General features: G+C 44.9%; 1 protein-coding gene across 6 annotated transcripts in view; it reads right to left on the reverse strand.

The window, feature by feature from the left end:
- Window positions 1-16,559: 16,559 nt before the first annotated feature.
- PCNX1 (pecanex 1) overlaps window positions 16,560-27,148 on the reverse strand; it is a 156,147-nt gene continuing 145,558 nt past the window's right edge. For 4 of the 6 annotated variants that reach the window (XM_028141477.2, XM_008138886.3, XM_008138887.3 and 1 more), the window contains 6 exons: window positions 26,170-26,400; window positions 23,923-24,197; window positions 22,301-22,506; window positions 19,887-20,329; window positions 18,989-19,129; window positions 16,560-18,785 (listed from right to left, as the gene is read on the reverse strand). In XM_028141477.2, coding sequence (XP_027997278.2) covers window positions 18,645-18,785; window positions 18,989-19,129; window positions 19,887-20,329; window positions 22,301-22,506; window positions 23,923-24,197; window positions 26,170-26,400 — 1,437 coding nt within the window. In that variant the 3' untranslated portion in view covers window positions 16,560-18,644. Of the gene's footprint in view, window positions 18,786-18,988; window positions 19,130-19,886; window positions 20,330-22,300; window positions 22,507-23,922; window positions 24,198-26,169; window positions 26,401-27,148 lie in introns of those variants that run through there. The other 2 variants (XM_054715948.1, XM_054715949.1) reach the window with 2 other exon arrangements.

The raw sequence follows: 27,148 nt of genomic DNA on the forward strand, positions 1-27,148 counted from the left end.
GCGGAGCGTGCGGAGGGACACCTGCCTCTGCCTCGGGCCCAGGAGCCACGTCCCGCGGTGGCTGCAGGCTGGGACAACCGCAAAGGCCGCCCCTCCCTCAGCCTCCCCTCCCCCAACAGAGAAAGCCATCAGCTGCTGATGAAGCTTGGCGGAGACCAGCCTTTCACCACTCGGTGCAGCGGGCTGAGCCCTGTGTCCCCGGCTCAGCACCCTGGAGGCCCCGCTCCGGCAGAGGCTCCTGCGGGTGACGGTCGGGCCCAGGAGCACAGCCAACAACAGATGACAAAGCACTTCCCCTGCGCTCACGTGGCTGGTGGCTGCTCTCGGAGTCAGGGAACATTTGTTGAGCATCACAAGGCGCAAAGCACTGCCCGAGGCCGTGTTCTCCGGAGCCCCCGCCTCGGGGCATGTGACAGGAGAGAAGGAGGCCCAAATACAGGGAGCACCTGCGTGGGAAAGGAGACCCGGCGTGAGCAGGGCGGAGAAACTCGCTGGGAGGACATGGCATCCAAACTGAGTCTGAAAACTGGGTAGGGTGGTGGTAGGTGGGGATGCGCAGGGAAGAGGACCACGCCTGGGAGGGGGAGCTCAGTCCATTTGCAGAACCAACCTGTGCATCTGTGAGGCCCAGAGATGTGGGGGTCATCTTGCCCAGGACGCCCTTTCTCTCTGCTGGCCACTTTGTAGATGGTGTAGGGCAGTGGTCGGCAAACTGCGGCTCGCAAGCCACATGCGGCTCTTCGGCCCCTTGAGTGTGGCTCTTCTACAAAATACCACGGCCTGGGCGAGTCTATTTTGAAGAAGTGGCGTTAGAAGAAGTAAGTTTAAAAAATTTGGCTCTCAAAAGAAATTCAATCGTTGTACTGTTGATATTGGGCTCTGTTGACTAATGAGTTTGCCGACCACTGGTGTAGGGGCTGCAGGAAGTGACAAGAAAAGCGAATCCTCTCCAAACGATGGCACATCTACGAGGTGTATGACTGCTAACACTCAGAAGTCACTGGCAACAACGCCATGAGGAGAAGGCCGAGCAGCGTAGGGTTCGAAAAGGCACATATTTCCAACCCCTTATGCATATTCCACACTGGAGACACCACACTCTCCCGAATCCTTACTCAGCCACCAGAAATGTCTGCGATTATTATTGTGCCCCCAGTAAACACACGCCCAAGTCTTCATTCAGTGAGAGCTGGTTGGCTCACCCAGGCCTGGGGGCGGGAAGGGCAGAGCGGGCAGGGGGAGAAAAGCAGCCTGGAGGAGAGTGGGCGGGGCCAGGGGTGATGGGCAGGCTGGTCCAGGAGGGGCCTTGGGGAGCCTCAGAAGTGCCTGAAGGCTGAAACCGGTTTGGCTCAGTGGATAGAGCGTCGGCCTGCAGACTCAAGGGTCCTGGGTTCGATTCCGGTCAAGGAACATGTACCTTGGTTGCAGGCACATCCCCAGTAGGAGGTGTGCAAGAGGCAGCTGATCGATGTTTCTCTCTCACTGATGTTTCTAACTCTCTATCCCTCTCTCTTCCTCTGTAAAAAATCAATAAAATATATAAAAAAAAAAAAAAAAAACAGGGGGAAAAAAAAAAAACTTGAACTGCATTTATGCACTGAGTCCCAAAGATGTGTTAGTCATTGTGAACTCTACATATATTGCAGGGTGGTTTTATTCTTGGTTAAAATTTAAAACAAATACATGAATCTATGCTTGTTAAAATGTGAACAGCTCACACAAATGAATGTGCACAGAGCAAAGTGAACCGTGCGGGTCCTGACCCACCGGCCTCTTCGTCCCGGACTCTCCCGTCCCTCGTTGTAGGTGGTCCTTCCCCTACGGCGGACAGTGTGGCGTGTGCGAGTCCAGTCCCGGCCACAGACAGCGATACTTGTGAGATAACAGCAGTCGGCAGGAGATTTACACACAGGCACACACTGTGCTCGTGACAGGGAAATGGGATCTGCTCCACCTATTTTTCTAACTGGCTTTTTACTTACTATGGTTCTGAAGTCTATGTCAGTGCTTACAGATCTGCTACCTTTAAAACTTTGTTTTATCTTCTAAAAGGAGTGTGTGCCTATGGGAAGAACTGGAGTCAGAAGGATGAGAAACAGAACATAAAAGTCTCCTGACTGCCTGATTCACTTGGCTCTGAAGCATATACTTCCACAGATTGTCTAGGCACCTCACATATGTCTTTAAAAAATTTTTTTAATACTTTTGCAACTCCCTTCTCTCACTTCTGTATCTTGGACAGCTTTCCCGATGAGCAGATACACATCTATCACATTCATTTTTAGCTGCTGTGTAGTATTCCACTGAACAAATGCATCATCCTCTATTTTATCAGTCTGCTACTGATAGATATCATTCAGATTGTTACTAGGATTTTCCCAATTACAAAAATGCCACAATGAACTCTTATGCCTACATCTATGCCGTTGTGTATGCGTATTAGATCAGAGATTGCCCAATGGTCTCTGTTAACCAATCTCCTCTACTTTCTTTAGTCACACAGCCCCTGAATTTTAGTAGGCACCTGGCTGCCCAGAATAAAGACTACATTTCCCAGCACCTCTACATTGAACTATGAACATGTGACTAAATTCTAGTCAACAGGATATAGCGGAAGTGAGGCGTGCAACTTGGATTGTGGCCTTAAAGGCGTGCAACTTGGATTGTGTGTGTGTGTGTGTGTGTAAGAGAGGAGAGGAGAGGAGAGGAGAGGAGAGGAGAGGAAAGGAGAGGAAAGGAGAGGAAAGGAGAGGAGAGGAGAAGAGGGATGGGGAAGGGAGAGGAGTGGAGTGGAGAGGAGGGGACAGGAGAGGACGAGAGATAATAAACGGAAGGTGCTTTGCATATAGGAGAAACTCCATAAACTGGGCCTTTATTTTTATTATTCGGGCTCCACTCCATTCCATACACACATGCAGTACCCAAGCTGTGCGGTATACACATTTATGTGGGTCCTCTTTTTCCAGCCTCATTTACTCATTCATTCAGAAAATATTTGTTGCTCAGTCTTGACATCTTTGGGCACGACATGAGGGTAACTGTCACAATATTAGTAACACATGCATAACGCTTACATGGGCCAGGCCCTTTCCTTGTGCCAACCCACTTAATCATCACAACCACAACCCTAAGCTGTAGGCTTCAGATCCCCACTGTGGTCCCTCTGGACTCCCGCATTGTACACACACACACACACACACACACACACACTCCCGCATTGTCCCCCTGAGCATACATGTGCGCTCACACACACACACACACACACACTCCCGCATTGTCCCCCTGAGCATACATGTGCGCTCACACACACACACACACACACACACACTCCCGCATTGTCCCCCTGAGCGTACATGTGCGCACACACACACACACACACACACACTCCTGCATTGTCCCCCTGAGCGTACATGTGCGCGCACACACACACACACACACACACACACACACTCCTGCATTGTCCCACTGAACATACATGTGCACACACACACACACACACACACTCCCTCATTGTCCCCCTGAGCGTACATGTGCGCTCACACACACACACACACACACTCCTGCATTATTATCCCCCTGAGCGTACATGTGTGCTCACACACACACACACACACACACACTCCTTCATTGTCCCCCAGAGCGTACATGTGCGCGCACACACACACACACACACACACACTCCTGCATTGTCCCATTGAACGTACATGTGCACACACACACACACACACACTCCCTCATTGTCCCCCTGAGTGTGCACATACCCCCACACACTCCTGCATTGTCCCCCTGAGCGTACATGTGCGCGCACACACACACACACACACACACACACACACTCCCTGCAAGGGCACCACTCTGGGCTGGGCCGTCAGGGGGCTCCAGCAGGGAAGGTGCTCTCAGCCCATGAGATTCCTTAGCACGTGAAGTCCAGTCTCTTCCAGGTTGTCAGCAGCATCTGCCCCCCACCTGGGCCCGTCAGGTCCCCGCAGGCCTCACTCACCCTGGCCCAGGGCAGACTCAGGGTCAGACCATACAGACAGACGTGAAGTCAGGCCTTGGTAGAGGAACAGGGCAGCGCCGCGAAGGAGCGCAATTTCCGTCCAGCGGGCAGGACGCGCGGAGCAGCAGTCCCGTTGCCGCACGGAACTGAGGCTTCTCTGTCTGACCCGCAGGGCACGGCTGAGGACACCCCGAGCTAAGCCCTGCCCAGAGTCACCAGGGGAGTTCAGGACAGAGCCAGAGCCAAGCCCAGGTCTCCCCTCCTCATGGCTCCACTACACTTTTAAAAAGTCTAGCTCTCTCCCTAGCCAGTTTGCTCAGTGGTTAGAGCACCGGCCTGTGGACTGAGGGGTCTCGGGGTCAGTTCCAGTCAAGGGCACGTATCTGGGTCGCAGGCTCAGCCGCAGCCCCAGCCCCAGTCGCGGTGCATGTGGGAGGCAACCAGTCCATATGTCTCTCCCACATCAGTGTTTCTTTGTCTCTCCCCCTTCCTTCCACTCTCTCTAAAAACATCGGGAAAAATACCCTTGGGCGATGATGAACAAAAATAAAATAAAATTAAAAGTCTAGGTTTTGTCACACGGAATTATCACACTTTGGGGACCCAGAGTGTAGGTGGGTGCTGTCGGCATCTAGCAGAGATCAGAGATGCTGCTAAACATGGCACAATGCCTAGGAGCCCCCACAACTAAGAACTGTCACCCCAAAATGTCAACTTGGTTGGCTGTTAGTGGGTGTGGGTAGCAATCTAGCTTCCAGGAATCACCCCAAGCTCCCACGAAAAGTGGAATTAAAAAAGGGAAAGATTTTAGTAGAAACAAATTGTAGTTGAACAACTCCACTGTTTGGTAAGGAAACAGGAAACGTCTTTATTCTGACACCAAATCTGTGGAGTTTTTTCCACACCAACAACCAATAACCCGACATGGAGTCAAATACCGGAGTTAGCACAACCCCACAGGTGAGGGCTCTGTCCCCCAGAATCCTCCACTTCCGGCACCAGTTACCCGTCCCCAGGCCACCTGTCCTTCTGACCAAAGGGCTGCAAGTTTGGGGATCCCAGTTACCCCCACCTCAGGGTTAATAATCCACTAGAACAATTCACAGAACTGAGGAAAACACTTTACTTACATTTACATTTATTATAAAGGATATAACTCAGGAGCAGCCGAATGCAATGGGAGAGCGGGCAGGGCAAGGTCAGGCAAGGTCGGGTGCGGGGTGCAGAGAGATGCCACACCCTCTCTGGGCGCACCACCCTCCCAGGAAGCGCTCCCAAACCCGGCTTTTAGGGTTGTTAATGAAGATTTCCTTGGAGGCGCACAATTGATTACATCATTGGCCACTGGTGATTGAACTCAATCCCCAGCCCATTTCTTCTCCTGGGGCTGGGAGTGAGGAGCAGGCGGAACATTCTAACCCTCTGATCAGTGATTTTTTTATGGTGACTAGACCCTATTCTAAAGGCCCCCCACCCCGCCACACACACACACACACACACACACACACACACACACACACACACACACAGGAATTAGCACACAAGACAGTAAATTCCAAGGGTTTTGCGGAACTCTGTCAGGAACCGGGGACAGATGCCTTTATTTTGTATTTTACCACAACAGGTTCATGCCGAGCCCTAATGGTGAAGGAGAGTCTTCTAGGCAAGAGACAAGAGCGGGACAGGGCAAGGTGTCCCGTGTGGCTAGGTGAGTCTCAGACTCCACAGGATGTCGGTGGGGTGGGGCCCCATCACCTCAGTATCCTGGAAGCAGGCCAGCCGATCTCTCAGGCACCAGGCTTTCTGTAAAAGTTGGAGAGAGGATGCCCTGGCTGGTTTGGCTCAATGGATAGAGTGTCGGCCTCTGGACTGAAGGGTCCCAGGTTCGATCCCAGCCAGGGGCACATGCCTGGGTTTCGGGCTTGATCCCCAGTGCGGGGAGTGCAGGGGGCAGCCAATCAATGATTCTCATCATTGATGTTTCTATCTCTATCTCCCTCTCCCTTCCTCTCTAAAATCAATAAAATATATTTAAAAAAGAAAGTTGGAGAGAGGGCATGGCAAGCTTCAGTTGTTACCTTTCTCCTGCAGCTGGACAATGGCCGATGGAAAGAACCCCTGAGTTTGCCTTCTCTCTGCCAACCGCCATGCTGACCCTGAGTGGAGGGGGAGGGAGGGGGGAGCCTCCTTCTCTCACTGTGTCCATGGCAACCCTTCCAGAGCCCAGCAAAGAGGCAGGAGGTGAGCCTAGCCCGTGTCTCCTGGCTGTGGGGAAAGACGGCGCTGGTGAGCACAGGTTGCTGTTTCCTGTTGTCAGTGGTGGCGAGATTTCAGAGGGGCCTTTTCCTGTCTGGACTCAAACTGAAACGCATTGACACCAAGGGAAGTGGTGAAACCGTGGGCCAGTCTACGTTTTAGAAATCTGATATTTGGAAACCTGCAGCCTTGAAGGGTCAGGGGCTTCTCATGAAGATCTGATATTCAAGTGCTACCCAGACAGGCAGCTGACTCATCGAGAGCTGTGGTGGATGTCTACAGAAAGCCTCAGACCACACGTTTTCCCTCTAAAATGTGTCAACTTTATTAGGCTTTTTTTTTTTTTTTTTTTGTAAGCGCTGTGTGAAACATGAATGACTGGCTTCTTTCTCCACTCCCCACAGTGACTACATGCATCTTTTATAATATGCCCATGCCATGTGGTCAGCTCCCAAGGAAGAATTCATTAATGAGTCTGTTTAAGGATTCTGAAATGGGAGGTCTTAGAGCTTTGCAGAGCAGCTGTTCTTTTTCATGTGAGCACCAGACCTCACCCCCAATCAGGCATTGGGGTGGGAATGATGCGTTTACTAATGAGGGGGCAGGGAAACTAGAGATGGTGGAGGGACCATCAATGAAGAAATCTCTCCACCTCCTGATTTGACCCAAGTTTTCCATGGATGAAATAAAGTGGGGAGAACAAAACCAATCATACTCCAGTTCCCAACCCTCCTGCCTCGTTTCTCCCAATTTCCCACCAGCCCCCAGCTGAGCAGTAAAATAAAAATATTTTTAAAAGAAAGCAATGGTGCCCTAACTGGTTTGGCTCAGTGGATAGAGCATCGGCCATGCGGACTGAAGGGTCCCAGGTTTGATTCCGGTCAAGGGCATGTACCTGATCGATGTTTCTCTCTCATCGATGTTTCTAACTCTCTGTCCCTCTCCTTTCCTCTCTGTAAAAAATCAATAAAATATATTTAAAAAATAAAAGAAAGCAATGGTATGTGGACCCCTGGTTTGAATAGGTTCCGCCTCAGATACCGGGGATCACTTTGTAAATTATGCTTGTCTTACCACTACGCTGTACACCTGGAACTCATGTAAAATGAGATTGCACGTCAACCGTAATGGAAAAGTAGTAGTTAAATAGGCCCTTCAGAGTTATCTCGTCTTCAATTCAGAGGAGCACCAGGTCTGACATTCTCTCAGGAACCAGTGATGCCTACATGATTTTAAAATTACTTCGATTACTAACATGTTATTTGCTAGACATCCCTGTGAATTGAGTTAAGAAATGAAATGAAATGAAATAAAGGGGGGAAGTAGGCTCCAGGGCCTTGTCATTCAGCTATTTTTTGTTCCTCACATCTCTTCTGGAAGGCGTGTGTCAGGGGCACCACCTGCCCCCGACACACACACACACACACACACACACACACACACACACACACACACACACACTGCCCCGGTGCAATCCCTCCCCAGTGAGGCTGAGCTCCTGCTGCCCTCTGGTGGCCGTTTGTGTGCGGGACACTAGAATGCAGGGCCTCTGTTCCCAGGCCTGCACTCATCTGCCGGGCTGTGGGAGTTTTCCTGCCTCTGCTCCCATCATCTCCTTCATGAACACAAGGAAAGGCCACTGCTCAACACACTACTGCCCCCTGCGAGCGAGGGCCTCACTGCCCCGCCTGGAGAGTCTCTAACAGCGAGCCCTCCCCTCCTGGCGAGCAGCGCAGGTCCGGAGCAGGGACAGTGCGGGGCGGGGGTCACCGCTCACCACCAGCGGGTGGGCACGGACACGCGCTCTGAACTTCCGAGCCCACCAGGAAGAAGCTGTTACCTTTTGAGTCGGGGAGTTGGGTGTCTCCTGTGGAAGGGAAAATACGAGTTCCGGAGCTGATTAAAGGCTCCATTACACCACAGGGTGGCTTGTCCTGTAGGCGCACCCCCCACTGATGCTGGTGCTGAGATCTGGGCCCTGTCCTGACCGTCCCATAAGCACACGGGTTCCAGCTCCATGAGGCTCAGGACCTCCCCCCTCCCCACCACCCCTCCTCCCCAGCTTGTGTCTAGCACAGGGCTGAGCACAGAGACGGTATTAAGTGTTCTCGAGTGAAAGAATTCTCTGCGATTGGGTCCTCATAGCCTATAAATTCTTCTTCCAGAAGGCATTCTCTTATCTAGAGTCCTCCTTTCTATGCCCAGGGTCAGTGTAATGGATGCTCCTTTCTATGCCCAGGGTCAGTGTAATGGATGCTCCTTTCTATGCCCAGGGTCAGTGTAATGGATGCTGCGTGCCACCCAGACTTCCCTTCACGACACACTCACGCCCCTCGATGTTCAAAGCTAAGTCCCTCCCCAGGACCTGACCTCCTTCCAAAGGCTGGGTCTCCTCCGGGGCGGCCCTCATCCAGTAACTGAGCCACGCTGGCTGGTGGGTGGCTCCGGAGGGCGGGCTGAGACCCTGGGGACCGCACCGCAGTCCACCTTCTCCCGCGGCCCACATGCTCCTTCCCCCTCCCAGGCTGAGGCTGAGGAAAGATGGCAAGAGGCTGAGGACAATTGCTGGCCTCTTCAAGACAAAGTGTCACAGTCAGAGGGGGCCTTCTTGGAAGCATATAAAGGGGTTCTCATCTCCTTAAGCCAGAGGGCGGCCGCAGCGGGAGGTCCGGCCAGAACACAGCGGGAAGGGGACAGCTCCAGAGAAGACTGGTGCCCAAGTCAGGCACGCCACGCCGAGGGCTCTCGCCGGGATGGGAGCCAGGGCAGCGCCAGAGCCCCCCGACACCGTGGCTGTAACTGGATGCTCTTGAGAACCTTGAAGCCCCAGATCCCCCGAACACTGGCCTGCAGAGGTGACCCACTTCCTCCTGCTTGAAGACGACTCAAAGGCTGTTCCTGCCCTTCACAGTCTGCTCCCCCCACCCCCACCCCCTTCTGGCTGCCTGGCCAATAACTGGCCAAGCCACACCACCCCCTGGCCAGGGCAGTGCTGGGTCTGCTAAGGGAGGAAAGGGACTACCTGTTGGAGGACCGTGAGACCCTGCCCGTGTGCACTGGCAGAAGCAAGGAGAATACACACAGGACTGGGTCTGCAGGGGGATGGATCGAGAGGAACATAATATAAAGTTGGGTAAGAGAGACTTTATCTCTGCAGCCAGTCCAAGATGTGGTGCGAGCAGCCTGTGGCTTGGTCCACACAATCTCGTACCCTTAAGATATTCAAAGCATCTACGATGGGGCAAGGTGCTAAGGAGTTTATGGAAACCTAACTGGAGACTCTCCATGGAGAACCGTAGGGTGTCTTTTGGTCCTTCCTTGTCCACTTGAAATAGCAAATGGTCGGTTCAGTACAGCAGCCACTGCTTGAGAAGGGCAGGGTGACCAGGGACTCAGAGCTTTCAAGGATGGAGTCGGTCATCCCAGCAAGGAAGCCTGCAGGAAGAGCGGGTACGCGCCTGAACCAGCAGAGGTGCTAGTCCAGGAGGAATCTCCAAAGGGTAGGAGAGGAGGGGGATGGGGGGTGCAGCGGTGCTCGGCCCAGATTCCACCTCAGGAAGGAGGCGAGCGTTCCCCCAGCTGCCAGGCGGGGTGCCCTCCCCAGTGAGTGTTCTCAGGACACTCACGGTTTTCATTCAGGACATCTTAGAAGGGCCATCCAGCTCCAGATCTACCGATAGATTTTGACTGAAGTCTTGGTGGTCACTGCGTCACAGTTCAATTCCTCCCTCTGCTCAGTCCGGCCTCGTGTGCTGCCTCACACACATTGCCCCTGAAAGCTCTCCCCGCTTCACTTCCTGTGCAAAAAGTATCGGGCTCCCTCTGCGAACACAGGCGCGAACCCTCTAGTTCCCCCCCAGCCACACTGCCTCCAGGCTGAATCGCAGAGCAGCTCCCACTGCCTTCCCCGGGGCTCCCTTTGCAATCCCAACATCCTGTGCACCACCATGGAGAGCAATGTCCCCCAATCTTGCCTCCATCATGCCATGTGTTATGTGTATCGTCTCAGGCAAATCACTGAACTCCAGCTTAAAGAAAAATTGTGCCAGGTTAAAAAACAACAACACTTGTACGTCAATGGAAAACTATACATATCTGTAACACATCCTTCTGTCTTATCAGATCCTGACTCCGTGGGAGCTATTTTATAACATTGTAAGTTGTAGGTAACTGATCAGACATGTAAATTTGGTCCCCTCCAGGAGAGGTTCAATGGACTCCTCCTCCTCTCAAAAAATTTGTCTCTATTTACATTTCAACAGTCCTCTACTCCATAAAAACATGTGCTTTCAAAAACTTTAAATTTGAGCCTGTTATAACATGTGCTTAATTCTTCAGATTAATGCATCACATAAAACCTTGAACATGTGCACATTTTTGTATGAGTCATGATTTTACCTTCTGGGAAAAAAAAAATTTTTTTTTTTTTGCCCTCCATTTCCACATACGTAAGGCGATGGAAACATCTGGCAGGCTTGTTCTGGTCACAGTGGGGACTCCCTTGCTGCATCAACCTTTTTCACAGAAACTCATGACTTTATATAGAGTCCTTTCGCGGGAACTTGCTTTGTACGAGTTCCCATATGCCAGGCCTTAGCCACAGACACGTCAGCAACCTGGTTGTTCCCTTTCACTGTTAGATCAATTGTGTCTGATCAGTCCATCACTGTAATTTATTATCTTCGTCCTTGAATAAGGAATATTTCAAGATCAGATAACTTTACAACAATCCTTTTCAGGTTAAGCAGACAGACCCCACATTTTAAACTTTCTTTTTAAAAATAGATTTTACTAATCTTTTTAAACATTTGCTTGCCCCAATTTCCAGAACTATAAATTAACAAACTGGCACTCTGATCAACATATTGATCTACTACTTTTATTATTACTGAATTTATTGGGGTGACATTGGTTAAATTGTTTCAGGTGCACAATTCTATAAACATCATCTGTATGTTGTATTGTGTTCACCACCAAAAGTCAAGTCTTCTTCCATCACCATTTATCTCTTTACCTTCTTCTACCTCCTTCATCCCTCCCCTCCTCCGGCAATCACCATACTGCTGTCTATGAGTTTTGTGGGGCTTTTTTGCTTAATATCTACCTTTTTCACCCAGTCCTCTCTCCTCTAATAGCTGTCAGTCTGTTCTCTGTATCTATGTCTATTTGATTAAATTCCACATAAGTGAAATCATATGGTATTTGTCTTTCTTTGACAGGTTTATTACACTTAGCATAATACTCTCCAGGTCCATCCATGCTGTTACAAAAGGTAAGATGTCCTTCTTTTTTACAGTCGAGTAGTATTCCATTGTGTAAATTTTTTCATCCACTCATCTACTGATGGGCACTTGGGCTGTTGCCAGATCTTGGCTATTGTAAGGAATGCTGCAGTGAACATAGGGGCGCATATATTATTTTGAATCAGTGTGTGGATATCTTTAGATATATTCCCAGAAGTGGAATTGCTAGGTCACAAGGCAGTTCCATTTTTAATTTTTTTGAAGAAACTCCATACTGTTTTCCACAGTGGCTGCACCAGTCTGCATGCCCAATAGTGCACGAGGGTTCCCTTTTCTCCATATCCTCGCCAGCACTGGTTAACTTATTGATTAGAGCCATTCTGACAGCTGTGAGGTGCTATCTCATTGTGGTTTTAATTGTACATTTCTCTGATGACTTGAGATCTTGGGCATCTTTTCATATGTCTGTTGGCCGTAAGTATGTTCTCTTGAGAGAAGTGTCTATTTAGGTCCTTTGCCCATTTTTTAATTGGATTTTCTTGGTGTTGAGTTTTAGAAGTTCTTTATAAATTTTGGATATTAAGTTTTATTATTAGTTGGTTCTGAAAAAATATCAGGTTTCTAAAAAAAACTTTGGTCTGACAAAATCAAATTTCAGTAGTAACTTACAAACCCAAAAGCCAATCATAGTTGGATAGGCGATCTGCCTCCCTCTGGAACCTCTCTCCCCCCACATGAATTCTACCTCTTATGTCGCCTTACTCCATCTAAAACACACCTTGTGCAACTGTAGCTACAAAACAATGCTGATGAAAAGTTCATTATGAAAAAAATACATCTTAAACTCGACTTGACCTTCTGTGCTGTCTAGAAGAGCAGGGCTGAGCGAGGGCCTTGTATTCTTGAGGCCCAACGTCCCCTTTCCTTCAGGCTTGCAGCGTGGCCATGCGCAGAGGAGCCGATGAGCCGACTGCCTTGGTGGTTATGCCGTACCCTCCACGGGTGACACAGAAGCTGTCCTGTTCCAGGACTCGCCATTTCTTTGGCCTTCTCACCCGTGACCCCGATTGCCTATAGGTTTCCTTTCCGACTTGCTCTCCAGAGGGTGACATAGAGGTTGACAAACAGAGGTATCAACTAGAGACATGTTGGAACTTGTGGAACTGGATAGTCTTCTGGTTTCCAGAGGAAAAGATATTACCACAATGAAGCTACTTTTTGACACCTGTCCTCTGGCCCCATGTTTTCAAAGAAAAGGTCTACGGTCACACAAAATGAATCATAAGCATGTGGACTGATTGGTTTCCAGTAATTAAACCACTTTATTTCTCTAAATACCCCTCCCAGCTCAAAAAAAGAAAGAAAAAACAGGTAACAGCTCACTTAGCTTTTACCCGGAACACATTTCAGTGTTAGGCTATCAATGGGGATTTTGTTCCATTTAGAACAAACGAACAGGTTAAACTTGGTGCTGGAAAAGGACCCTGCACCGGCTGTCTGCCTGCTGTTACCGCAGCCACACCACTCAGTGCGCCACATCTGATACAGGAGTCGAGTAACTGCCTGAAAAGAAAACATGGACAAACCCATGGTGTTGTGACTGAAAAGGAAATACTGATTTTTAAATAATAAATAATGTGACTGCATTTTAATCAGATACTGCGGGCATGCAGAATATTGCTGAGATCCGTGTGTCTTTCATTGGTTTACGAGTTTTAGCTGAGGAGTCTGGCCTACCTCTATGATACATTTTGAATTATGTACATTTCTATTGTAAGATGAATCACCTGTTTTTAGGCCAAATGTTTCAAATGATTATTTCAAATGATTACTTCAGAACCAAGCACATGTTTTTAAAATATATTATGCAGAATTTAATATGGCACATGCTAATTTTTCTTAGTTTGACAAAAATGGACAAAAGGCAAAATGGAAAAAAATTTTATTTCCTCAGTGTTTTATCCACTGTCAATACTGTATTTTTGATGCAATATATTTGCAAAGAAAAAAATACAATCTCAGCTTTTATTTTCCATTTTAAACAACTGCAATATTTACAAACTGTTTAGAATAACCAACACTCAGACACACTCACACACACACACACACACACACTCACACACACACGTGAGTACATATTCTCATCTCTGGTTTACACTGGATGCTGGTAGAGGCAATGAACCCCTTCGGAGCCCGCGACCAGACAGAAAAGGCCATTGCCTTCCTCACATCTGCCTTTCCCGTCATTCCCAGGATCCTCCTCCCACTTCCTCAGGCAGAGCACGCACTGCCAGACTCGTATAGGGCTAAGGTAATCAGTTTTTACTATTTATTTTTATTTAAACTACAAGCTTTTAAAAAGCATAAGCAGACATGATTGTGCCCCCATTGCTATAATTTTGGTTGTAGAATCAAGCTTCATAATTTAGAAAATCTTGCTGAACCACAATGACATTAAACCCCAGTCATTCTCACTGCTCCTCTGTCTTGAGTTCCAGGTTATCACCCCATCTGTACTAGTAACACCCTCTTCACCCCGACCACAACCTTAGATGACCTTTGTTCCTTAGCCTGCCTCCACGGAATCACAAACTGTCAGGTGTAGAGCTGAGGCCTTAGAAGGGAAGTATAATCTTATAGAATAGGTTAAGTCTCAGAACAGAGCTGCCACCGACCCTGCGATAACTGTCAGCTCTGGTTCCCCAAAGAGTGATACGCGGCTTCCGTAAAACGGCAGATACTGAAGTTCAGCTCACCTACTTACCTGCTCTAATCCAGAAAGAACAAATGAAAGAAATTCTTATCACACGTAAGTCTTTACAGATTATGTTGATGAGGTGACTCAAATCAGAAATCGTACTTCCGTTTTTAAGCAAAAGTAATGCCCCATTCACACACCTGCCAGAACTATTTGTATAATAAATTCCTTTTCAACCACAGCTCTCACCTAAATATCTAACAAGTTAAAAATGAGGCCTAGATGTATATCAGCTATATTTTTAAAAAAAAGAGAAACAAAGAGAAGCTGGTTTTCTAATACTTAAAAAAAAAACACCCCACTATGCATATCCAATGTAACATTAAAATGTAGGGTGCACAAATACATAGTGATAACTAATTTTCCTTTTTTCAGATCAACAGAACTCACTTTCTCCCTCTGCCTGAAACAGGAAGCCGCAAGTCCAGTAGCAGGCTCCAAGTATCATCTCGGCCCTCACCGACATTCATTATTCTCCCCACACTTCTTGGAATGGAAGGAAAAGCCTCTAAATACACATTGATGTTTTATATCTCTTTTGTGTCCAGGCAAAGTAATTTTATATTATCACATTACTCTATAAAAAACAACAACAACAAAACTAAGAATGAAGACTGAGGACTTAAAAATCACGGGAGGGGGCCTTTGTCCCTACTCATGAAAAAGCCATGAAAACGAACACTAAAGCAATGAACACCCTGGGTTGCAGTTCATAGTTTAGCAGCTGGTAAACATAAACTCAAAGATCCTCATTCCATATTACTGTCATCTTTTCCTCAAGCCACATATTTAGGAGGAAGGATTTTTGAAAGCTAACTAGAAGAAAAATGTAATTTTAGATTCTGGGCAAATCATGAAGACCCTGTTCTGGATGAACGACTCAATGCAGCCATCCACCAAATGAAGGTTTTCTCCGAGGCAGAGGCTGCTGCTCAGACGCAGGCAGAATTTATTAAGGATAAGCAAGCTCCCCTTGCCTAGGTCTGAGGCTGTTCTTTGTATTCTGATACAAAATTTAAAAATAAACCAACCCAGGAAGACAGTTAACATCTTCTTAACGAGATGTAGTTTTCCCACAAGACTTGTATTTTCATTGCCTGACACTCAGTACAGAGGAATTTTCCTTATCTCATAACAGAAACAGTCTACTTCTGTTTCAAAGATTACTAGAAATATCTCAGATATACTTGAAATACCTTTAAAAATACTTCAAACCTAATGGAAGTTAACCTTCCAGTAATGGAAATTCAAAGAAGGCAGAACACGGATGAAGGTTGTTCACTAATTTCCTGAAAGGTAGCTAATCTCCTTTTACCATAAAAATATACAGTCTTACCACCTACTCTCCCAAGCCCCTTAAATATCAACATATTAATCTAGGCTCTTTAAAAAAAAAATTGGTTTAGAAAATAGTGACCATTTAAAGTCTTATCAAGTATTGAAAACATGGTGTAAAAAGAGGGCTCACACCAATTTATAAGCTGAAAGATTAACTAAAAGCTTAATTTTGCGTTACAAAATTATTTTTACCACTGAATGAGAGGAAACAGACTCCCTTTCAAAGGGGGAAAAACTAAAATCAAACAACAACAAAAGGTATTAATGAAACTCTACTTAAAGGAAATAAAATACTAGTGTTTTAATTTCATATTTTTACTTTCAACTTATGGAACTCTGGAAGTTTTGCAACTATGAAGTAAAGACACTAATTATGTCTGCTGGTCTCACACATTAATAAAAATGTGAAGCAGGGAATCGAAACGGCTCACTATTCTGAAGGATGGGGGTAGAATAAGAAATGTATAATCAATTTAACTGAAGTATGTATATTCCTATTTAATAATTTAGGCCAAATTATTGTTAAGAAATAAATTTCTTCATTTATCACCATTTCCCCTAATGCAGTTATTAGAAAAGTACTATAATTTGTAAAAGACTACCCATTTTAGGCTTAAAAAAGAAGAACAGGGTTCCTGATTCATAAAACTTCACTAAAGGGCTATCTGATGACAAAATCCAACTTGTTTTGAGGAAAATGTCCACTAGTTGCTACCCCAAATCAAGATGCAATATATGTGTTCCATATAAAATTTAGTCTGGCATTTGAAATCTGACTTTTAGGAGTGTGTTTATCATTGGGGGTAGGAGGTGGGGTGCTAGGAATAAAAGTAATTCTAGCCATTCTGACTGAATCATCTGCAATTCAGATTTCCTGTGTGTATATGTAGGAAAGTGAATTATTTTCCACTTAATACTAAATATTAGTATTTAGTAGCATTTAATACTTATCTTCTCACCGAGGTAACGACCATAAAAAGATCACATTTATTTCAGAAAGGGGACAGGCAATAGGGAGCAAAATTCCTGTGAGATTTTAAATAAATATACATAGGTAAGCATATATATTTTCATAAAGAAAGAAAAAAGAGCCTGAACTTTAATGGCATACTACAGAACTGCCAAAAAAAGGCAAATACAGAACAGAGTGACAGTATCAGGGACACACATTTTGATTGGTCAATTTAGAAAGGGTACCTTTGCTCAAAGGTTTAGAAAATCATTTGACAAATGTTTTTAAACAGTAAATTTTACAAAGTGTGAAGTCTGGAAATGTTAACACAAGGCACATTGGGTCCTGAATAACCACAAGAATGTTAAATTAGAAAAAGGAAAAATAGATTTTGAGTGGAAATGCAGTAAGAAGCATTTATTTATTTCCTTCCTTCGTTTTCACTCCTTCTACTGAAGTGTTATGCTACACTGTAAGATCTATATTACAATTAGTAGGAAAAACAGCTTCTCTCTCCTGTCACCTCAAAAAAAAGATACTTTAAACCCACGATGTCCAATACAGTAGCCACTAGACACAGTGGCTAGTGAGTACTTGCAATGGGCTAGCGCCTCAGGCTGAAACAGTAATATTTGGACATATTAGATCACAGAGAATGCTTGATGAAGATTAATTTCGCCTCCTTCTGACTGTCCACTTAGGCGGCAGAAAGACAGCTGCTCTTAAACGCTCAGGAGAAACGTAGTCTTCTTTTCCACTTAACAAGGGAAGATTTTCAGAAGGATTTTAAAAATGCCAACAGTTGACAAATCTAAATTGCAGTTCCCACCCAGCCCAATTGTAAATCATATAAATTTCCCTGAATACATGCATTTAAAAAAATAAAATTTACGTTATGAGACAACATATGAATTAAGTCAATTTACAGTTATAAATATTTCAAATTACAGCTAAACACTATAAATTACAGGAAATAAAATTCAAGTAATAGAAAAAGGAGAGAAAAATTAAAGAAGTTATTAAAGAGGGATATAACAATAAGAACTGCACCATCTGGATAATTTTGTTTGAAAAAATTTTACTTGATTAACTGAACTGCATGTAAATAACTTCAAGAGCTAAGAACTCTTAAAATAAAAAGCAACCAATCAATCCTCTCTTTGAATTCCTGGACACTCATCTTCTTTGAAAAGCACAAGTGTTTTCGTCCCACGACTGGCCCGAGAGTGTGCCGATGGAGAGCAGCGAGGGCCTGGGACCCACCGCTGGAGCTCACCCGCGATGCGGACCTGGGAGCTGGCAGGGTGCGCAGGACCCACTCACTGACCACTGGCTCCGGGAAATGTCAATCATGACGCTATTCTCTCGAGATTTAGTATTCATTTTAAAGACAGACTCCAATGTACTGGGCAGCATAGTTCCTGATACGTATGTTTATAAGGGAGGGAAAGGGGTTAATCCCAAAGTCAATTTAAATAATGGTATTTTATTTTTATATATAAATAAATGTTCTGAGAAATCTCAGATTTTAGTGCATTGTTGTAAAAAATTAGTGCAGTTTTTCTTCATTAAAGTTTTTAGCGCTCAAGGAATAAGATAAATATGTCTGTTCATAGTCTCTCACTGTACATTAAGCCTTTATACTGCTTTTATGTCCAACTGAAGGTTTCTACACGGATCTGTTTTTAAAAATCAAAGTAAATGGATTTCATGTTCTATAACAAAACATGGCAATTATTTTTGGCAAAGAAATTAGAAAATAGAAGATCGGCGTAGTTTAGAAATCAAGAGTTTGTTGATTTAAAGCATAGGCAATGAATATGAAAAAACTTTTAAAGGATGTATTTTAACAGAACTTGATCCTTCATGCAAAATGTTTTCTCAGCAGCTAACTTAAAAAAATATTTTAGCTTTATTTGGGGATGAAGACAGTGACAGGAGTCAGGGCGGAGGAGAGGTGCTTAGCCAAGCCCACTCTGTGTTGAGGTCTCTCCTTTTGGGATGGAATGATCCCTGCAGGCATCCTCTGCTGTCGCCTCTCTTTCTCCAACGTCTCAGAATTGACAGGGGCAAGAAACGTAGTTACACAACACCGGCTCACACTTCAGCCCCAAGTTCTAGTACCCCGGTTTCGACCACAGTCACGTATTTATCATCAATCTGGACCAGAAGTACTGTCTTGTCGATGTGGGACCTAGTACCTGGGTCTCTGCTGCAAGGCACCCATCGGTGAATCACCTAGTGGTTCAGAATGAAACAATACGTTAGTGGCAGAGACCTTGAACATGCTCACGAGCTCTTGCCTTCACTGAAGACTAGAGGTAGCAATTCTATGAGATAATTAAACATAAGGACATAACTCAACTAAAAACATGCATACAAGTCAGCCAGGCTACAAAACAGTCAGAGGACCAGGCAGCCAGCTTCATAAGAACACTTACATGGCCTTCCATACCCTCCTGAGGAGTCCAGTCTTTCCAGCTGTTTCTCCCAGCTTTCAACCGAATGCCCTCATCAGGCCACTGCAGCTCTTTCCTTTTTGACAGGTTGATCCCATCCAGAATTTGACTGGGATCTACAATCTATATTGTAAATAAATATAGATCATTTCCAATTAATTTTTCTCTTGAAGATGAAAAACTATATAATCCCAAACAAAATTTCAGAGGACTCTTTGTGTCTCAAGTTCTCTACTGCCTATCCTATATAATAAAAGCTTAATATGCTAAGTGTCTGGCTATTCTGTCGGCCGTTCAACTAATCAAAGTGTAATATGCTAATGATATGCTAAGGCCGCTCAACTGCTCGCTATGACATGCACTGACCACCAGGGGGCAGACGCTCCAACTGGTAGGTTAGCTTGTTGCTGGGGTTCGGCCAATCAGGACTGAGCGAGACAGGCCAGACACGTCCTGGAGCCCACCTGCAGTCCTTCCCCGGCTCCAATCATGCACCAGTGGAGTCCCTTGGCCTGGCCTGCACTCTCTTGCAATCTGAGACCCCTCAGGGGATGTCGGAGAGCCAGTTTTGGCCCGATCCCGCAGGCCAGGCTAAGGGACCCCACTGGTGCATGAATTTGGGCACTGGGCCTCTAGTAATGGAATAAAAAGCAATCTAAAGAGCCACCTCCCAAATTCCTTTCAGCCTATGGTAGACCTTCTGAAATGGCCACACAACCACAGCTGAAGAACTGCTTGCTTTCAGTTACACACTGGCAGAAATGTTCTCGTCTTCAGACTAAGTAATATGAGATTTTCACCGGAGTCCTTCACTCAACCAACAGGAAATAAAAACAAATGCGTAAGAGAAACAGTGCACGAAGAACCTGGGCTTACTCACCTGGACTCTGTAAATCACCTCCCCCTTTTTGGCATGTGCATTATTGGCAGGACTTAAGGTGTTGCCTGGCGGTGCATCAGCAGCACTGCTCTGGCCCCCATCTGTCCCAAGAAAGCCCACGAGAGTGTGATGCTTGCAGGCCGGGATGCTTTGGCTGGAGCTGCTGGAAGAAGGCAGGCCATGGTGCACACAGGCCATGCCGCTCTGACCGGAGGGTTCCATCTGGTTCACCATGGAGAGGCGGGACTGGATGGAGGACGGTAAGTTTCGAAGCGATATCTGACTGGTAGAGGAGCGCCGACAGGGCACAAATCCTGTGGTGGACATCCGGAGGGACGAGTGCCGGCTGCTGTAGCAGTAGGAAGACTGGCTGGCTACGGAGGCCCGCGCTGGGGACTGTCTGACCAGGCCTGACTGCACAGAGTGAGTGCTGTGGCTAGTGCCTAGGGGACAAACAATAGCACTCATTCTAAGCGGAATGAGTTAAACAGTTCTTTTCTTGTTTTTGTTTTTTGTAGCTTCTAACACTTTCTCCCTTAAGCAATTACTTGAATTTAACACTTATTCCTAAAAATTCAAAATTGTTAAAAAGAAATAAATATCTGGGATCTGTTTTCTTGTACGGTTTTTATAACATTAATTTAATTTGCTAAAGCATTTTAAAATTCAAATTTTGAGGCAAAAGAAAGATGACCAAATAACTTATAGTAAATATCAGGATTTAAGGTTCGGATAAATCCTGCAAGTTTCACAGATATATTTTAGAACAATGGTCACCAACTGGTGGTCCAAGGACCGGTGGTCCGTGAGGTCCGAAAGGCTGGCGACCGCTGTTTTAGAATAATAAGAATTCTTCTTTAATCAGAAATGAGATATCTCATGGAAATACTAGTGAGGATCTATTACGTGGCAAGCTCTACAACTATTTCTCAAAGTATAGTATTAATACCCTCACAATCTATTCCAATGACAAGCTGCAGTGCCTACCAATGACACTATAATCTTCATAGATATGAAGGGATTACTTATAACTATGAATTACCAGTGATACTGCACAGGTTTTTCTGTGTTCTTTTTCAAATGATTTAATATGATTCTTCAGATTTGTCCTTTTCCTGGCTCATAGTGATGTGAATATTATTAGAAAATAATTATAGCCCAGCAGTGTGGCTCAATGGTTCAGCATCAATCTATGAACCAAAAGGTCACGGTTTGATCCCCACCCAGGGCACATGCCCGGGTTGTGGGCTCAATCCCCAGTGGGGGACTTGCAGGAGGCAGCCGATCCATGATTCTCTCTCATCATGGATGTTTCTATCTCTCTCTCTCTCTCTCTCTCTCTCTCCTCTCTCTCTCTCCCCCTTCCTTCCTCTCTGAAATCAATAAAAATATATTTTAAAAAAAGATAAATTAGTAAAAAAAAATCTCATGGAATGAAAAAATGAAATATTTGGAACTATTTCTCAAAGTATAGTATTAATACCCTCACAATCTGTTCCAATGTCAAGCTACACTGCCTGTAGAAAATTTATAATTTTTCTTAAATAGGATACAAAAAGCACTAAGTATAAAAGAAAAGATCAGTAAATTGCTCTACACTAAAATTAAGAACATCTCATCAAAAGGCAGCAAGCCACTCTTCACAGGAAGGGAATGGAAAGCCAAGAGACAATGGAAAAGACATTTGTAGTATGGAAAACTGACAGAGTTCAAATCAGAATATTCAAATATAAATGAGAAAAGGTAAGCGAATAGAAAAATGGGCAAGACACTTAAAGGGCACTTTAGAAAGAGGAACAGCTGATAATCTCATTTAAAAGCTTCCAATCTCAGAAATCAGAGCAATGCAAATTAAAGTAAGAAATTAAAGACCACCCTCTCTCCTGTCCCTCTGAGCATGCAGGGAGTGAGGTGGGACCTGGTAACACTCAAAGCTGGTGGAAAGTTTACCAGGTGGGCATTCCTATGCATGACTGGTAAGAATACACAATTGGTAAAAAAAAACTTTCTGGAAAGATTTTCAGCATGATATATCATGAGTCTTAAATATTCTCATAAACTTTGACTTAGTGGTTCCATTTTTAAAGTTTCCAGCCTACAAAAATAGTATGTGATTACAAAGATACAAAGATTATTACAACATTCAGAAGAAACCAAATCATTGTCCAAAAGGAGAGAAGTTGAATAAATTATGTTAATTTAATATTATTAGCCTTTAAAAATGAGCTTTCAAATAAATATTTCAAATAATATATACTTATATACATAAACCGATTATAAACAAATAGTATAATGTCCAACTGTGAATCAAATAAAATGTTCTATTTATATATTTCCAAGTAGATAGTATGTACACTCACTGAGCCCCACAACTAAGAGGTTAGCATTGCTCACATAATTTTGCTGCACATTACCGAGTGTTGGAGGATAAGCCGTGCCGGGCGGGTGGAGACCTGCTCCAGACCCCCGGCCTGTGTTTCCGATGCTTCCTTGGGACACGGTGCTGTGGGGGTCGTTGGCAACTGTTGCGTTGTTGCTAATGCAAGATGTTCCCCCTCCAGGATCAGAATCTTCAATGTTGCCTCCACTGTTACATCCAGCCCCACAACCTTTCCTCAACCTAGGAACAAGCACCAGAGTAGGAAGCATTACCCCAAGATCACTTCTAGGTAGGTACTTTATTCTTTTTTAGTATTCTGAATGCTTACGGCTACTAATGGTCACCTGTGAAAGTCTTTAAGGTGTAATCAATATCAGGAACAAAAAGTCTGTTCTGTTTTCATATTCTCTTATATTCACTGCCTCGATACTTCCCAATTGGTTCAGTGTTCTACACTCTATCATCTGTCTACACTACAGGAAGAACTGCACATAATAGTTGTGACATTACGATCACAGCTGGAAACAGAATTCTTGCCAGTGTCTACTCAGTGCCTCTGAAGTCTGCAACACCTGAAACCTTATGTATTCAAGTGAAACCTAACTTATGATGCAGTACACCTGGAGGGAGCTGCTGTAATGATTCTTCCTTCTTTCATTTGTTTATTTTTTATGTGTAACATGGACCAACTGTCCTGGTTTGCCCACAACTGTCTTGGTTTAAGCACTGAAAATCCTGCATCCTGGGAAACCCCACAGTCCCGGACAAACAAGGCAATTCCAGCACAACATGCATTTTTTTTTTTTGGGGGGGGGGAATAAAAAAAAAATATATATATGTATTTATATTTATATTTCTTTGACACTACCCTACTTTGTGTTCTTCCTTCTGCGTGGACAGGGACTGTGTTAAAATGGTGAAACCTTACTCTTTAATGTTGGGTGTTTCTAGAAAAATTTAAAAACACCTACTTGAGAATTTATTGCTCTAATGCCAGATCCTGTTTTTTTTAAGCTCTGATTTAAGGATATGAACTCTTAAGAAATTGAAAATAATATTCTGTGATTTTTTCTTCTTCACTTGTCATCAAATTATATGTTCCTACACCATACACCACAATTTCCTAGACAAAATGCAGAGAAAAACATCGTGTGCATTCCCGAAGACAGACTACAGATCTGAGCTTGGAGTGATGACTGGATTGGGAAAATAGCAGTAGTATCTCTGCACTGTACAACCAGGAGTTTCCACATGCACTGTGCTCCCCCTACTGCTGGGACGGAATACAACAGAGAGAAGAAAGCAATCAATTTGCACAAGTTCCTCATGCTTTTCAGTAATTTGTCCTGTTTGCTGACCCACACATTCTAATAGCAGCAATATGCTGCAAACAGGTCAAAAACATTAAACAAAGAAAACTATTCAAAACTGTACTAAATGCTACAGCAGTAGTTTTCCACCAGAGCTGCACATTAGATTTACCTAATAAGAGTCTAAAGATATACAGTATTTGCTCAGTCTCTGCTTCCTGAAGTTCAGATATAATAGATTTATATTGTGCTGTGGCACCTGTATTTTCCCTAAAAACTTTCCAGGTGACACTAATGCACACTGTCTAGCTCGAAGGTCAGGATACATCACCACCCAGTGGCTCACCTGTGCCAGGTTGACACTATGAAGTTTCTGATGTTTCCCAAACTGATAGGTCCCCCAAGAATTTCTTTAAGTTGTTCGTGGCTGTCAGAGTAAGAAGTTGTCAGGGGTGAGACAAAGATCGGGTAGCCAATAGGTTGATCACAAGATGAGTTTATCATGTTTCTCAGAGCCTGCTTTGCATTTTGGATGCTACCTCTCTCGGGGTTACGGTTCCGTAGAAATACAAGCTCCTGCTGTTGCCCCGCCCAAAGACCTCGGACACATTCCTTATTCACCTGAAAACCAGATCACATGGGAATTAGATCATGGGGCCAAGAATGAAATTCATACAAACAGAAGCGCAGAAATGGAAGGGATACAAAAGGCATGATGACCAACTGTGAAAGGCAGGAAACAAATAGGTCACGTCTACATAGGAGTTAACCATTTTCCATTGTCATGCACAGGCTGTTAAACAGTAAGCACAGAGGACTTCTGCTCTGTCTTATAAAAATACCAAGTAAAATGTAGTCCATTTCATTTTCCAAATCAGTGAAGCACTGAATTTTGTAAATGAGATATTTTTTATAGAATCAGAAGTAACAATATTTTTAGTTTAAAGGATGTTTGTGACTTTGGGGCTTGATTAAATGAAGTAGTAAAAAAAATGACCTTTATAAATTATCAAAATAAAATTTCAGAGATTAAGCCTCTTAAAGTCCTAAGATGTTTAACAACAACAACAAAAAAAAAACAACCACAAAGCCTAAGGAAATGTTAAAGTGAACCACTGACTGGCTAGTATAAGCTACAGAACTATTTTGCAACCTAGGAATCCCATCATATTAGCAATATGGAGAAGATGTTTAAGAGATTCTGCCCAAATAGCAAATTAAATAGATTTAAAAACTACCAAAATAGAAATAAGCAAAAATGTTAAGGCTTTCTAGCACATGAGAAAATGTCAGAGGACAGACTAAATTATTGACAAAATAAATAAAGTTAAGTGCTTATCCTATCTAATAAAAGAGAAACATGCAAATTGACAATACCTCCGCTATGCCCACAAGCCACGCCCACCAGCCAATCAGGAGTGAGCATGCAAATTAACCCAACCAAGATGGCGGCGGCCACGGAGCTGGAGCAAGCAGGAGGCTTGGGTTGCCCCTGGCAATGGAGGAAGCCAAGCTTCCCGCCCACCCTGGCCTCTGCTCAAGGCTACAAAGTTTCAATTATAGAAGATAAATAAATCCCATATACCTGCTTCCAGCCGGCCCTGGCCTATGCATGGGTCGCCGGGGGGCATGGCCGGCCTGCAAACCACCATAGGCCCCTCGCCCAGGCCGCCCCACGCCCCAAGGGAACTCACACCCTGATCCGGGACACCCTTCAGGGCAAACCAGCCAGCCCCCCACCCATGCACCAGGCCTCTATCCTATATAAGAGTAATATGCAAATTGACTGTCACTCCAACACACAAGATGGCTGCCCCCATGTGGTCAAAGATGGCTGCCCCCATGTGGACACAAGATGGCTGCCACAAGATGGCCAGCAGGGGAGGGCAGATGGGAGGGATCAGGTCTGCAAGGGAGGGAAGTTGGGGGCAACCGGGGCTGCAGGGAAGGGCAGTTGGGGGGGACCAGGCCTGCAGGACAGGGCAGTTAGGGGTAACGAGGCCTGTAGGGGAGGGCAGTTTGGGGAAACCCAGGCCTGCAGGGGAGGGCATTTGTGGGGGAGACCAGACCTGCAGGGGAGAGCAGTTAGGGGTGATGAGGCTGGCAGGAGAGGGCAGTTAGGGGTGACCAGGCCAGCAGGGGAGAGCAGTTAGGGGCAATCGGGCTGGCAGGGAAGCAGTTAGGCATCAATCAGGCTGGCAGGGGAGTGGTTAGGAGGTGATTACTCTGGCAGGCAGAAGCGGTTAGGGGCAATCAGGAAGGCAGGCAGGCAAGCAGTTGGGAGTCAGCAGTCCTGGATTGTGAGAGGGATGTACGACTGCACGTTTAGGCACAATCCTACCGGAATCTGGCCTAAACGGGCAGTCGGACATCCCTCGAGGGGGTCCCAGATTGGAGAGGGTGCAGGCTGGGCTGACGGACACACACCCCTGTGCATGAATTTCATGCACTGGGCCTCTAGTAAACAATAAATGCTAATGAAATATGGTCATCATTTTTTTTCTCCAAGAGTTTCAACTACTTTTTAAAAGTTTGGATAAGGTTATCTAAGTTGCAATTTTCTCAGATGCAAATTAATGCCTCGAAAACTTACTTTAATGACCCTGAAGCTCAGGTAGCGTCTGTTGAGCATGATGACTTTATACTCATTGGTGCCATCATCCATGACATGCCGCAGGGCAAGCAAGGAGGGAGAGTTGGCTAGGACTGCACTCCGCCATGCAGGGTCGCCTTCGTGGGCTATTACGAGGTTTTTTTCATGAGATACAATGGCTTCATAGAGCACAGTGGGGTCATCGTACTCATCTGAAGAAGTGAAATGATCCTATACACAGGAATAAAAAATTTGTATTTTTTTAGGAAAAGAAGAGAATGACTTCCAGGATGATAAAAACTTCTAGTTAATAAATCAATTACTAAATGAAAATTTCACATCAGCACACATTAATATTATTAGACATAAAATATATGAAAAGTACTCTTAAAAAATGTGTTTAAGTCCTGGTATTACCAGCTAAACCTAGGAAGCAGCTAAACCTCTTTGAGCCTCAGTTTTGTATTTGTGAGTGCCAGCATTATCTGCAAACCAACTTGGCAAGGTTTTTGTAAGAGTGAGATGAACCAGTGTATTGGAGAACGTTTTACATTATGAAGCATTATTCACATACACAGTGAATGCTTTTATTATTCCATGTAGGCTAGCCCTCAGACTTGGATGTGCATCCTTGGGGATACTGCCTTCTTGCTCCTCCTCACCTCCCCTTCAGACAGCACACACTTGAGTGAAAATTTATCAACCTCTCAGTTACAAATGTTGAGGCAGCCAATGTTATATTTGTGTTTCCTTAATAACACACCATTTCAGAAATTCAGATTTGCGTTATGGTTAGTTGGGTACCTGTCCTATATCTTCTGTTAATTTATAGGTTTCTGAATGGGAAATACATTTCATATACTCCTTTGTTTCATCCTTACTACCTGCAATGGAATCTTGCACATGGTAATATTAAATGCCTACTTATCAAATGAATGAATGGTTATTAAGATGAAGAGGTTGTTCAGGGAAGACTCCA

Source organism: Eptesicus fuscus, chromosome 5, assembly GCF_027574615.1.
Source record: "Eptesicus fuscus isolate TK198812 chromosome 5, DD_ASM_mEF_20220401, whole genome shotgun sequence".
NCBI lineage: Eukaryota > Metazoa > Chordata > Mammalia > Chiroptera > Vespertilionidae > Eptesicus > Eptesicus fuscus.